This window comes from Hydra vulgaris, chromosome 15, assembly GCF_038396675.1.
Source record: "Hydra vulgaris chromosome 15, alternate assembly HydraT2T_AEP".
In the NCBI taxonomy this organism is placed as follows: Eukaryota; Metazoa; Cnidaria; class Hydrozoa; order Anthoathecata; family Hydridae; genus Hydra; species Hydra vulgaris.
In genome coordinates, this window is record NC_088934.1 from 22639409 (window position 1) to 22655000 (window position 15592).

The 15592-nt window shown below is 25.6% G+C and overlaps 1 protein-coding gene across 3 annotated transcripts in view; it reads right to left on the minus strand.

Moving 5' to 3' along the window:
- Nucleotides 1-15592, minus strand: part of LOC136072022 (1-phosphatidylinositol 4,5-bisphosphate phosphodiesterase gamma-1-like) — an 82956-nt gene that overhangs the window by 51910 nt on the left and 15454 nt on the right. For all 3 annotated transcript variants that reach the window (XM_065819923.1, XM_065819922.1, XM_065819921.1), the window contains exons 7-11: nucleotides 12276-12319; nucleotides 12023-12074; nucleotides 11777-11878; nucleotides 9827-9942; nucleotides 2054-2139 (exon numbers count right to left, since the gene is read on the minus strand). In XM_065819923.1, coding sequence (XP_065675995.1) covers nucleotides 2054-2139; nucleotides 9827-9942; nucleotides 11777-11878; nucleotides 12023-12074; nucleotides 12276-12319 — 400 coding nt within the window. The remainder of the gene's footprint in view (nucleotides 1-2053; nucleotides 2140-9826; nucleotides 9943-11776; nucleotides 11879-12022; nucleotides 12075-12275; nucleotides 12320-15592) is intronic.

The following is a 15592-nucleotide window of genomic DNA, read 5'->3' on the forward strand; positions in this document are numbered from 1 at the left end:
AGTCAACCCTCACTCTTCCCATGGTTTATCTCTTACTGTGCTGCTGCAATTTCCAATCGTAACCATCACTTTCATACCTATCCTCAAAAACAATTCTCCAGAAAACAGATACCTGTTTACATTTGCTAGAAATCATTGTAAAAAGGTTTTGTCCAACTCCAAAGCTAGCGGGCTTTGGAGTTGGACAAAACCTTTTTATAATGAAATACAAGAATTTGTCACTCTCAGGTCACAAATTCTCGTATTTCATCTCAAAAATTAGGCTCTTGTGATTTCTGGAGAACCTTTAACAGTATCTATAATAAGGGCAAACCTGTTATTCCCACTCTCTTGAATAATTCAGATTTTGTTACCTAAAAATAAAACTGAACTGTTTGCTAAGAACTTTTGATTAATTTCATCTCCTGATTCCACTAATCACATCCTACCTAATATAGCCAACAAACAGGTTGATCCATTGTTTGACATTTGTATCACTCTAGCTTCTGTATCTAAAGTGATTTCTTGATAGACTCTTCTGCAGCTTGTGGTCCGGACAACATACCTGTTATAGCCTTGCAGAAGTGTTCTCTGGAGCTGTTGTCTATACTTTAAAAACTATTTCACATGTGTTTGTCAGAGTCTTGTTTTTCAGTCTGTTGGAAAGCGGCAGCTGCTGTCCCTATTTTAAAAAATTTTGGAAAGCGATCTGACTTGTGTAACTACCGCCCCATTTATTTTAAAATCATAAGCAAGGCTTTTGAGTCTTTAGTTAACAAACACTTAATCTCTTATCTTAAATCTAATAACTTCTTTCTAATCATCAATATGGATTTCAATCTTGTGGTTCTACTGCTGATTGTTAATAATATTAACTGATAGGTTTTATTGTGCATTAGATAGATGTGGAAAGGTTAAAGCTATCACTACCAATATTTATAAAGCTTTTGATAATGCTTTGCATGCTGGTCTTCTCCATAAGCTCTCCTATTACAGTGCATCAGGCAATATCTTTAAGATTATTGAATCATTCCCTACCAATCTTAGTATTAAAGTTGTCCTTTAAACAGCACTCTTCTTCTTATTCTGTAACTTCAGGGGCTCCTCAAGGTTCTACCCTCAGCCCTATACTCTTTTTACTTTACATTTACCATTTCCCAGAAATTCTCACATCTAAGATGGCTATAATGGTGTTCACTGACGAAACTACCTATTATTTTTGTCTTGATAAGAAGCCAACACTAAAATTTTAGTTTTAGTTGCTTAGAGGGGCATTTGAGCTTGTTTTCTCAATAATCTAGATCTGTCCATATTTATCAACGGTAACGCATTCAAAGAGTTATCTACCCTTCATTTTCTGGGATTAAATCTTACTTCCAAACTTCCTTGGAAACCATATATCAAATCGATTGCAAATTTAACATCTGTCAAGGTTGCATCTTCTTATCGTGCTCGCCACTTTCTCACTCTGGATTCTATTCTTTATCTATATAAATCTCAAATCCGTCCATGCATGAAATACTGTTGTTATATCTTGAGTGGATCTTCAAATAATGCCCTTTTTCTTTAAAGCAAAGTGCAAAATTGTATTGTAAACAAAACGTAGTTGGACCTGCTCTTGCAACCTTCAACCATTGTCAAATTGTCATAATGTTGCTTTTCTTTCTTTTTTCTATAAATACTATAAAAGACGCTGCTTTAAAGAGCTAGCGTGTCTTGTGCCATCTACTAAAGTTCATTCTAGTGTTACTCATCATTTAACTAAGCCTGATCCTTTTACTGTGACTGTTCCTAAGTGCTCCAAAAATTCTTTTTAGTCAAGTTTTTTTTTTAGTCTATTTTTCTTTATCTTGTTTTCCTAATTATAGTTTTCCTGATTATGATTTGCAATCTATTAAGTTGTCTGTTAATCATTATCTTGCTTCATTTACTTCATCTTTTCTCTTCCAGTAACTTGCAACTCTAATAGTGATTGCTTGCAGACTTGTTGGATGTGATTATGTTTAAAGAAAATAAAAAAATATTAAAAAAACAACAATTGGCTTCTTTTTTTTTCATTTTGTCATTGGCTTACATTCAATACATCTGCAACCCATACGCAAACATCTTATATAAGATTCAAATGATGATTCACTTTGCAGCTGGTCACCAGTCAAATAACTAAATAAAAAAATAAAATAAGGTAATATCTGGTTTAATTATGCTGAACATCACTAAATTACTTAAATGCAGTAAACCACTCTTTTAAAAACACATAGGGTAGATTAGGGTAATGAGCACCTTGGTAATATAAGCATACTAAAAGTTTTCTAAGATGTAATCAGTGAAGTTAAAATTGCTTGGTATTTTTTGAATCGTCTTTATGTGGTGATAACAGGAATCAGTATAATTAGCTTAAATTTATATGCAGTAATTAGTGGCTTTCATCCAATTTAAATGCTATTAAATTATTTTTTGTGTTGTTAAAATATTAACATCATGTATGAATCTCACGAAATTTTGAAAAGCTAAAATAATGAAATTTACTTTTTTTACAAAGGAAAATATGTTAGAAATTTGTTGCATTTTACAAAGGAAAATATGTTAGAAATTTGTTGCATTTTACAAAGGAAAATATGTTAGAAATTTGTTGCATTTTACAAAGGAAAATATGTTAGAAATTTGTTGCATTTTACAAAGGAAAATATGTTAGAAATTTGTTGCATTTTACAAAGGAAAATATGTTAGAAATTTGTTGCATTTTACAAAGGAAAATATGTTAGAAATTTGTTGCATTTTACAAAGGAAAATATGTTAGAAATTTGTTGCATTTTACAAAGGAAAATATGTTAGAAATTTGTTGCATTTTACAAAGGAAAATATGTTAGAAATTTGTTGCATTTTACAAAGGAAAATATGTTAGAAATTTGTTGCATTCTTGTTTGAAAAACAATTCATAGTAACATTTAGTTTTGACTTTATTTAAAAATACCATTTTTGTGAAATATGAGAAACATGCTCAAATTACCCAGTGTTTTTCATTGAAATTAACTAGCTTAAAGTCCTAAAATTGCAGTGTTTTTAATAACTTTTTTAAATAAAAACAAAACAGTAAAAATTTTTAATATTTTAACAATACTAAACATCTTTCTGTAAATTTAAATTCAAAAAATTTGAATTTCAAAATAACGAACAAATTTTTTTTTTTTTTTTTTGTGTTGTTGCATAAAACAAAGTAGTATTGTTTCAATAAAAAGTGGCTTAAAATTTGATTTTTTAATGATAAATTTTTTTAATAACAAATCTTTATATTTCACAAATTAGTTCTAATTGTCAGGTTAATATTTTTTTTACTTAATGTTATTTTTTTGAGCTAATTTAAAGTGGTCATATTATTAAGTTGTCCAGGTAATATGAGCACTTTTGCTGCTTTTATAAAACCTCAATGATTTTAAGAAAAATTTCAGGTCCCCAAATATGTTGAACATGAGTAATGATCCCAAATATTTTGGATCCAGCATAATATAGTTATTTTGGAAAATATTTCTTCTATTTTTCTATTTCTACTTAAGGTGCTAATAATACCCTAATATATAAATAAAAATGCCAAAATAATAATAATAATTTTAAAGGTTGCCAATCAACACTAATTGGATAAAATGAAATACATTAAAAAGTAGACAATTAACTTCCCAAAGGATCAAACTTATTTCTTGTAATTTTCACTAAATTTGTGTAACTATAAAACTTTATGCATAACACTTTTTGGGTTTGTGCAATATATTATGAGAGTCATATTGCAATGAAGCCTAATAATCTACTAAATACGCTGATTTAAAAAAAAAATTAATAATAAAGATTAATTTATTAATTTATTAGTTAAGAATACTTTAACTTATTAATAAAATAGAATAACTTTCAATAAACCATTTCACTTCTCTGTATAAACTTTTTAGCATATTATTTTGAATCAGCCTAAACCAAAAATTGCACAAATAAACATTAAGTACTTTTAACAAAATATTTCATTGAAAATTGGGATAAAAAAAATTTAGAAAAAAAAAGAAACATTTTGTACTACATGTTAATTGATTTGTGAGAAAAAAAGTCAAAAAAAAAACGAATCCAAGTAAAAAAAAACGAATCCAAGTCAAAAAAAACGAATCCAAGTCAAAAAAAAACGAATCCAAGTAAAAAAAAACGAATCCAAGTCAAAAAAAACGAATCCAAGTCAAAAAAAAACGAATCCAAGTAAAAAAAAAAGAATACAAGTCAAAAAAAACGAATACAAGTAAAAAAAAACGAATCCAAGTCAAAAAAAAACTAATCAAATTAAAAAAAAAACTAATCAAAGTAAAAAAAAAACGAATCCAAGTCAAAAAAAAACGAATCCAAGTAAAAAAAAACGAATCCAAGTCAAAAAAAAAACTTATCCATCTAAAAAAAAAACGAATCCAATTCAAAAAAAAACGAATCCAAGTCAAAAAAAAAACGAATCCAAGTCAAAAAAAAAACTAATCAAAGTAAAAAAAAACTAATCCAAGTAAAAAAAAAACGAATCCAAGTCAAAAAAAAACGAATCCAAGTCAAAAAAAAACGAATCCAAGTAAAAAAAAAACGAATCCAAGTCAAAAAAAAACGAATCCAAGTCAAAAAAAAAACGAATCCAAGTAAAAAAAAAAACGAATCCAAGTCAAAAAAAACGAATCCAAGTCAAAAAAAAACGAATCCAAGTAAAAAAAAACGAATCCAAGTCAAAAAAAAGAAAACAAGTAAAAAAAAAAAGAAAACAATTCAAAAAAAAACCAATACAAGTAAAAAAAAAACGAATCCAAGTAAAAAAAAACGAATCCAAGTCAAAAAAAACGAATCCAAGTCAAAAAAAAACGAATCCAAGTAAAAAAAAACGAATCCAAGTCAAAAAAAACGAATCCAAGTCAAAAAAAAACGAATCCAAGTCAAAAAAAAACGAATCCAAGTCAAAAAAAAAAGAATCCAAGTAAAAAAAAAAGAATAAAAGTCAAAAAAAAAAGAATACAAGTCAAAAAAAAAAGAAAAAAATGAAAAAAAAAAAGAAAAAAATTAAAAAAAAAACCGAATCCAAGTAAAAAAAAAACGAATCCAAGTCAAAAAAAAACGAATCCAAGTCAAAAAAAAAAAAAAAGTCAAAAAAATTTGTAAACAGTCTCTGAAAGAGAGTTTTGTTTCTATTTTTACTCATTATTTAAGATGTTCTAAGCATCATTTACACTTCTGGCAAAAACTGGTATGTAGCAACAACATTTTGTTCTTAAACATTTTCTACTACTTCATTCAGGACTTATTTTCAATAGTTTGAAAAACTTCTGTATTTAAAATTTTTGTACCATAAATATCAGAGATATTTATTTTACAAAAACTTATATATAGTTATAGATATCATTAATTGCAACACCTTGGAGATAAAACTTTCCTTCCTTTTCAGTTACATTGACAAGGAAAAATTTATCTATTGGTAAACCAATATATTTTGTATTTTGAAAACGATTTCATTAGTTTTTAGCTAGTTGAATAATGTCAGGGAATAAATTTTGATAATGCCAATACATCTATTCTATCACTTTGAAAAGATTTTGACAACATTTTTGGTGATACTAGAATTGCCATAAACGAAGCAACAAAAATAACAATTATAGCATGAAAATACTTCTTATGATATTCTTTAAACTTAGCTTGTCATTTTTTTTTTTAAAAGATTAGCATTTCTCATAATAAATACATATTTACATAAATAAAAAAACTATGTATAACATTCATTAACATTTTATATAAAAATCATTAGCACTGATTTCAAAAGCGTTTCAGTAATAAAAAAACTTTAAAAAAGAATAAAGTTATGTAATTGTAATGGTTTTCAAAAACATTATTTTTATTAAACAAAATTTTTTATCTTTTTGAGCATATTAACAATTAATGATTTTTAAGCAAAGTTCATTAAAGAGACTATAATTGTTGTTTATAAAATGGAAATTTTTTTTTAAAATATTGTTTATTATATGCATACTTATATAATTTATATAACATATATAAAAAAAGTTAAATACAACTTTCATTGATACTTTAAATAAAAAAAATTATCAGTAATTTGTTACTTAATTTAAAAGTATTTTGATAATATAAAAACATTAGTTAGAATAAAAGTTTCAATGTATTCTATGCATGTATTGATGATTTCTAATGTATAATTCTAACGAATCAATATAAAACCTTTTTTATTCAGTACGTTTTTGAAATGTTAATAGCAGTGGTCAAATTTTCAAAACAAAATTTTATTTGTGTGGTCATATAATGATGTGCAAAAGCACAGCTTTCTGCCTTTTAAACATGAATTGCCCTTATTTATATTTTTTGTAAATATAACATATTCTTAAAAAAAATGCAATCAACATCATTAAATAATGCAGTTTTATCTAATTTTTCTTTTAATGATATAAGACAATGTGCTACACACCAACCAAATGTGAGCCCTGGGATTTTACCTTTAGACAACATTTTAAAACCTGACTTGCTTCCTCTACTAACAGATGCGCCATCCACACCAAAACCAACTAATTTTTTTATTGCAATTTTCAATTTCAAAATTATTGAGTGACTTTTTTATGGTGCTGTAAACTATGTGTGATGTTCAACATCTGAAAGTGTAAGAAAGTCACATTCAAAATTTCAGATTTTCTAGTTAGAGTTGAATTAAAGTTAACAGCAAATACAGCCTCTTTTAGCATTAAACTAGTGAGAAAAACTTTGATAATTAAGTCTATTTTTAAGATCTTTCCAAACTCTGAGCAATGTAGTCAATAAATATTCTGCAAGTATTTTTGCTTTTGTAAGCTTGACCAAAGATTGCATCATGTTTCTTGTCTAATTCAATTATTTTTGACAAACCAATAGTTTTTCTTTTTCTATAAAGTAAACAACTTTAAATTTTTTTTGGGTCAAATCCAGGTCTGTTTAAAGGTTAAAATGTCTGTTTGCCACATTTCTTGCTGCAACAGGAACTGCAACTCATTTAGTTTTTCAATTGGTCATACAAAATCATGCTTCTTGTTTTCATATCTCAAAAGCCTTCTGATGAGATATTGCATGTATAATTGCAGAACTGTGTTACAACCAACTACATCCTTATCCACTGATCCATTCTGTTGTGTAACCCTTTAAAGTCTGAATTTGAGATATTATTTGGCATGCTCTGCATTTTAGTGCAGTTACTATTCTATCAATACTTTCAATTTCAAGCCAATCATTGTATTTTGAAAGCATAAAATCTTTCCATTTATTAGCTGTTTTTTATTGTAAGTTTCTTTGGTAAAACTTTTTTTTTAGCAGGTGGTTCAAATATTATTTTTTATTAAATAAAACTAACGTCTTTCATATTTTGAAATCTGGAAATATTTTTGGTCATCAAATTCTCAGTTTATTAAAAACTGTGAACACAGTTTTGAGTGAAGAAACAAGTTGAGTGCGGTACTACCAGGGATGTGGTGGGGATCAAACTCGGAACCTCTCGCTTATGAAGCGAGCGCTCTACCACGACACCACTACCACATAAAAAAATAAAAAAGTTGTAGGTAAAAATAATAATTACTAAAGGTATGAAAAATTTGTGCGGTAATTTAAAAAACAACCAATAAAAAATTATACGAAAGTTGTTTGCTGTATGAAACATTAAAATTGATTTTTGTTTAGAAGGAAACTTAATGGAACTGTTTATTTAAAAAGTTTCAAATTAGAAATTAATTAATTGATAATAAAAATAATAATAAAAAGGATATATAAGTTATTTGAGTGTTTTTGTTTTATTTAAAAACAACTGTAAAAAGTTTATAGTAGTTTTTATATATTTTTAAATTCCTCCATCATTAATTTTGTATACAAATCTGCTAAAGAGTTACAAGCTAGAGATTTAATTTCATTTATAAGAACATATTAAGATTTAAAGATATAAAAATATTTTATATCTTATTTCACAATTTCTTTTAATTAAAATATTAGATAAACACTAAATTCGTTTACACTGTTGTAATTTGCGTTTTTTTAATATTACATCATACTGTATGCTTTGTTTTTCTAGTTTTATCTGATGATTTATAAAATGAATTAAAATATTAAAGTTAAAATCATAAACTTTAATATTAATAAACATAATAGTAACAATATGGCTTTATGAGACTTTATATCATAATTCAAGATCAATATAAATATAATTGAATAAAAGCTAATGAGTTTAGTGATAAAAAGAGAGTTTACGGTTTTTAAAAAGCTGAAAATTTAAAGACAGTAAGCATTTAAGCCATTTAATTATATACATTCTATATAATCAATACTTAAAACGAAAACTACAACATTTTTTTTTAAAAACGAAAAACTATATAATCAATACTTAAATCGAAAACTACAACATTGTTTTTAACATTTAATAATCTCAAACTTTTGAGAGTTTTAAAAAAATTAAATGGCTTTTTTTTTGTTTTTGTTACATTGTTATAATGGTCTAAAACGCTGTTTTTCCCACCTATCAAAAGCTTGTGTTGGTTATTATTTGTTATTATTTGTTATTATTTGTTAATATTTGTTACTATTTGTTATTATTTGTTATTATTTGTTATTATTTGTTATTATTTGTTATTATTTGTTATCATTTGTTATTATTGTTATTATTGTTATTATTGTTATTATTTGTTATTATTTGTTATTATTTGTTATTATTTGTTATTATTAGTTAATCTCTGTTATTATTTGTTATTATTTGTTATCATTTGTTATTATTTGTTATTATTGTTATTATTTGTTATTATTTGTTATCATTTGTTACTATTTGTTATTATTTGTTATTATTGTTATTATTGTTATTATTTGTTATTATTTGTTATTATTTGTTATTATTAGTTAATCTTTGTTATTATTTGTTATTATTTGTTATTATTTGTTATTATTTGTTATTATTTGTTATTATTTGTTATCATTTGTTATTATTTGTTATTATTGTTATTATTTGTTATTATTTGTTATTATTTGTTATTATTTTTTATTATTTGATAATAATAGTTATTATTTGTTATTATTTGTTATTATTAGTTAATCTTTGTTATTATTTGTTATTATTTGTTATCATTTGTTATTATTTGTTATCATTTGTTATTATTTGTTATTTGTTATTATTTGTTATTATTTGTTATTATTTGTTATTATTTGGATTTTTTAAAAAAATATTAACTTTACTAGTTATTATTTTAAATTCATTCAAAAAAATTCAATTCATAAAAATTCACTAACACTTAATTAATTTTTAAACTAAAAATTAAAAGAAAATTACTTATGATCTCAAATGATCAAAAGTGAACATAAAGGGAGATCAAAAGTAAAGATAAAGAGAGATCAAAAGTGAACATAAAGGGAGATCAAAAGTGAACATAAAGGGAGATCAAAAGTGAACATAAAGGGAGATCAAAAGTGAACATAAAGGGAGATCAAAAGTGAACATAAAGGGAGATCAAAAGTGAACATAAAGGGTGATCAAAAGTGAACATAAAGGGAGATCAAAAGTGAACATAAAGGGAGATCAAAACATCATTTTTTTTTCTAAATGTAGATTACCATTGATTGTTGATTGGTCATTATTTTCAATGCTGAAATGATATTTTTGTCCATGAAATTGCAATTAAAAGGATGACTTTTAAATTGACTTTAAAGAATTTGTGGTAAATAAAATTTGGAAATCGATATAATTTAAGTGTAATTAAAAGATTGAAGTCATTTTATATACAGAAGCAATTTACAAAGATTTTACCAATATACAGAACTCATTTACAATAAATAAAAAAAGAAAACATACGTATTGTGAGAAGACGCAATCCAGTAGCAGCAGAGTGGTTTTGTCATATCCTGACATACTTTATTTTGTTCTTCATTGAATACACTATTCGCTGGACTGAATAAATATGTGAGAAACTAAAAATGCATAAATAATTGTAAGTAACCTTATTTAACATTATTTTATGTATAAAACAACTCTTAGATTTCTTCAAATAACTTTATCATTAAATGCAAAAACAATAAAAACAACAAATACAAAGTTAAAAAATAAGTCAATGAAAATATTAGACAACAGTTTCTAGAGTTACTTAAACATTTGACAGTAAAACAAGCTGAAGAACAATTTCTGAAAGAATCTGAGTCAGCTCACACAACTAACTCAAAGCCATGCATTTTAATACACATTTAAAAAATCCAAAAGAAGTCACACATCAACAATTAAAAAAGTCAGTCATATTGGTTTGTTATTTATCTTCCTTAAACTGATTGTATATACTTATTATAAATATTTTGAAAGATTTTATTAAAAGATTTTATTAAAACATAATAAAACATATAAAACAGAAGCTGTAGACTGACAAAAGAGAGAAGGTAAAAAAACCAAAATGCAATATACATTTAAAAAAACTTTCTTCTATAATACAATAATTTCTTGAGTATTTGCTAGTAAAATAATTCAAAAACCAGCTATATACTATCTGATTCTAAATATTAACCTATAAAAGCTCAGCCCTAACTGGTCTTTCCGGCCTTATAAACAATCAGGAGCCTCAGCTAAAAAGGCAGGGATTTTTAACCTAAGAAAATTTTGTATGTAAAACTTAAAAATAGTTGTTGTTATTAATTAATATTATTATACTAATAATAAATGTATATATTACTGCTGCAGAGTTAAACAACAACATTAAACATACCCAAAAACTATGTATATAGTATATTATATTATATTTGTGTTACTATCATGTGTAATTACTATTATACATATATGCTTTATTATTTGCTTTAATAAATTTAGATCTCTAAAAAACCTATTGATTTGGTTGAATTCTTATTTTATAGTTTCCTATTTTAATTTTATAGTTTCTTATTTCAATTTTATAATTTCTTATTTTAATTTCTTATTTTATAGGCCATTCTTATTTTAAAACTTTTAAAAGTTATTGCAATAGGCATACCTAACAATTTTTTTTTGTTTTTTGTATATTTGAAATTGTGCTGAGTTTGTTTTTAAATGTTTTTTGAATCCACATAAAAAGTGTGATATTAGGTGTATAACCAGTAAAAAAAAAAATTTATTAAAAATATATTACAAAAATTTATTAAATATAATGCATATTATTTATTTAGCTTGTGTGCTTCAATGTTGTGTGTTGTACAATGTATTAAATATAAATTTCATTAATTATTCAGGTCCACTGAGTGATTTTTTTCTTGTGTTTTACTGTATTTTGTGTTGCACTTTTATTTTACTACAACTGCCTTACAGTATATACTGTACTTAAACAGTATTATACTGTACTACAGTATATACTGCAATTGTGTAGTCAATACACTGAGAATAGTAGAGTTCATTGTTTAATAAAATATACTACAAAAATATAACATTCAAGAAATTCAATAACATGCCTGCATTTTATTTAAAAAACTACTGAGGAAATTAGATTCCTACCAATTAAAAACCCTTAAGGAAATACAATAAATCGTATTTTTTTATAAATTTATAAATACCTTTACTTCATTTAAGAAAAAAATTCCTACAGCAATTGGAAACAGATACATACATACTCAAAGACACCTGACTATATATTGATATTTAAAATAAACCAGACTATATACAATGTGGACTTTCCCAAAAAAATGGCCATAAAATTTATTTCCAGGTTTAAACTTTGTAAACATACTTAAAAAGACCCAGACAATATTTATTTAAAAAAAGCAAACCAAAACTTTTTTTAAAATAAAACTTTACCTGCTGCTGAGTAAAAAATATCTCATTTTTCATTGATTCATCAGGAACACAAGGTGACATTAAACTATGGACATAAGACATATCTTTTGCAGCTTTATAATCCTGTACAATAAATTAAAATTAGTTCAGAGTATTCATAGAGCAAGTTCAGTGAATTTACAAAAAATTAATATAAGTAACAAACATAAAAACTTATCATTTCAAAAAAAACGTAATTATTGAACTACTTAAAATATACTTCATAACCTTTTGTTCATCTACTAGAAACCTCTGAAAGTCATATGCTGTCATAAAAAAACTAAAAAAAGAAAACTTTTTTTATATAAATACATTACAATATATTTTTAATATTAATCTATTTATATTTTTTTTTTATAACTCTATAACAAGAAGCTCAAATAAAAGAGTTTACTAACCATAATAAACATAACATGCAATTCAATGACATTCTTAGGCATTATGATTTTGATTAAAAAATAATATAGTAACTAAAACTGACCCTTCATCACTTCGATGTAAGTATTCTTCATAACGATCTGCTATCTAAACAATAATTTAGTTGAAATTTGTAACTTGAAAATGTATGAGCGTTTTTTCTTTTGTGTATATTTAAAAATAGAAAAATATTAATTGTAAAAAACAACTAATACACTCAAAGAACAACCAAAGGACACTCACAGGAGAGAAATTATTTTTTTAGAAATTAAAAAGTATATTACACCTTTTCAAGATGTAATTGAGAACATGAAAGTTGTAACTAAGAAATACATGTTGTGAATTTACATGTTGTGTTTCTTAATTACACAATATGTTATTAAAAAACACAACATGTAAATAAGAAACCGTAAAATGTAATTGAGAAACACAACATGTAAATAAGAAATTGCAATATGTAATTAAGAATAAATAAATTGTAAATAAGAAATCATAATATTTTAATGAGGATCCATATTTTGTAATTGCCAATTCACAATGTAAGCTTATAGGTCATTATAAAAGGTCTTCTAAAACATGAATTTGAATAAGTTAATAAGCATTTGTATGCCCTATCAATAATAATGGAATTGAAAGTTTGTTGTGTTAATTGTCAATACATTATGATCCAAAAGTCTGTTAAATTGAATGTGACAGCATTTATTTTACCAAATTCACTTACACCCTCTTCTAGAACAAGGATAACCAACTTCAATTTGCCAGCATCAAATACATACAACCAGTCCAATTTGCCAGCATCAAATACATACAACCGAACAAGTTGAAAAACACACTATGTTTTATTTTCACTGAATGAAGAAGAGTTGTTGAATGTGTTAAGCGAAATGACGATTGGGCAAAAACTTTATGTCAAATATAAGACAGCTTACAATTGGAAATTAAAACTTTATTGGAAGAGGTGGTTTTAAACCAAAAAAATTTACTGAGAGTCTTATTGAAGAAATGCTAACATACATTAATAGTGACTGTCAACTAATATTGGTGGCCATCAAAACAAAAATATTTAGACAATTTAATATTAGCATCAGCACAACAACAATCGCTAATTAACTCAAAGGAAGATTGTTTACATTTTAATATTAGAATACATTAGAAACATCAATGAACATATCACAAATGGTCATCAGATAGTTTAGTTTGATAAAACAAATTTTAAATTTTTTTGTAGAAAAATGCAAGGACATGAAATAAGAGTGAAAAAATGACTTCAAACGATGTAAACATATATTTGATTGAATATAGAGGATTTGGTTATCGTAACAGACAATGTTCCATGTCATGCTCCTTTGGATAGGGTGTTTGAAAATTCATCAGCTCAGTTGTTACTTTTAAGACATTACAGTTAAATGTTAAACCCGGTGGAAAAGATCTGGTCCAAAATTAAAAGTAACATTAAGTATGCAATTCGCATTCAATCTGCATTTGGTGCTGGTATTGCGAAACAACGAATGCAGTATTTGGAAAGAGTTGTTACTGCAAAAAATACAATAATGGGAGGTGATTGTGCACGTACTGTACAACATAAAACCACGCATTACACAATGACTTTAAATATGGAAGACATCCAAGTTGGTGTTAAATTGAATATTGCAATGATTTTTAATGACATTGTTTAAATTAAAATCTTTATGCTTTTTTGTAAATTATTTGTATTTTATTTATTATTCATCTAAACTCGATTTTTTGCAACAACAAAAAAAAGAAGTTTTAACTGATACCCGATAGAATTTTTTGAGTTACCGCCAAAAAAAAAAATGAAAACCAACTCATATGGCCACCTTGGCCAAATTAGTATCCAAATTTAAATTACAAGTTAAATTAAGGCAACAAAATTAAAAATACAAAGACTTTGTTCTAAGAACCTACTATATAAACTTTTCTTAATTAGAACTATTATGTTCTCAATTATATTTTACAATTTCTTATTTACAATTTTCATGTTGTAAATTACATCTCACATTTTTTAATTACAACTTTCATGTTCTAAATTACATCTTACATTTCTTAATTACATCTTACATTTCTTAATTACATCCTGAAAAGATGTAGATATTCTACAACAAGTATAAACAGTTTTTTTAATAAACTTCTTTGTCTCAATATTGATTGAAAAACATTAAAAAAATACTTTATTCACAAGTTAGTGGTTTTGATAGTTTTGATATTTTTGACCATCTTTTTTTCTTAGCTTGTTATGCATAGTTCAATTTGTTTTTAACTCCCACAGCAAAAAAAATGAGAGTAAGCGTAATGTTTTAACAATTCTCCTGTTTTGTTTCTTTAATCTTTAAGCTTAATGTGCTGTTTGTTTTGTTTAGGCTAACTTCCATGTGGATGATAATCAAAAATTTAAAATACTAAATTTATGCAAAAATTAAGGCTAAAACATTAAATTCTTTAAAAGGAATTGAAATTATGTATTAGGAATAATTAGGAACAAGAAATTTATGGTGACTAACATGCATACAAATTATAAAACTATAGACTGTTTTGCGTACTAATACCAAGGAAATTAAATTAGTAAAAAGACTTTAAGAAAGGTTATCTCAATAAAAAATCTTAAATTTCAAAATCTTTTTGAACAAAAATGACAACCACAGAAAAAGGATTGATTTGAACGGGAGATTTTTGTGGCTATGGTAACAGAAAAAAACTGTTTCTGAAAAAAAATGGTTACTAGACCCAGGATTTAAGGAAATTAAATTCAAAAAAAAATGTTGAATTCAGCCTGCAAACTTTACATATTGATTTTACATTTTTTTTAAAAATTCTGATTTTTTTTTATGTATAACATATAACAAACAAGTTCAATATGCCTGTGTAAGTTAACCAGCTAATCAATAGAAAAGTTAAAATTCTGACTAAAGATCCTAGTTTGCCAACATAAATAGATGTATGGTAAAGGGAGTAGTTTCCCTCTATGCACACACATACATGGTCGCCCGCATGATTTTTTGATGTTCCAGATAGGACACCTTCACACATTGTGCAAACTCCAAACTTACGTATGCTTATACCTATGCCAAATGAGGAGACCTTGCAAGAAATTGGGATGACGGAAGCCTGGTAACAAAAAAGCCCCAAAGCGCTTGCCCCTCTGCTTAAACATGAGGCCACAAATGTAGTAAAACTTTCAACTTTACTATCTAAAACTAAATCTAAATTTATTGACAGAATTTAAATTTCATAAAAAAATTTTGTAATTAACAAAAGTTATGACCATGCAAATTCTCCAACTCTCTCCCCTCCCCCTCAAAAAAAAAATGCAATTGTAAATTGGTGTAAATTTTGCATGGCCGTAACTTTTGTAATTGTAAAAAG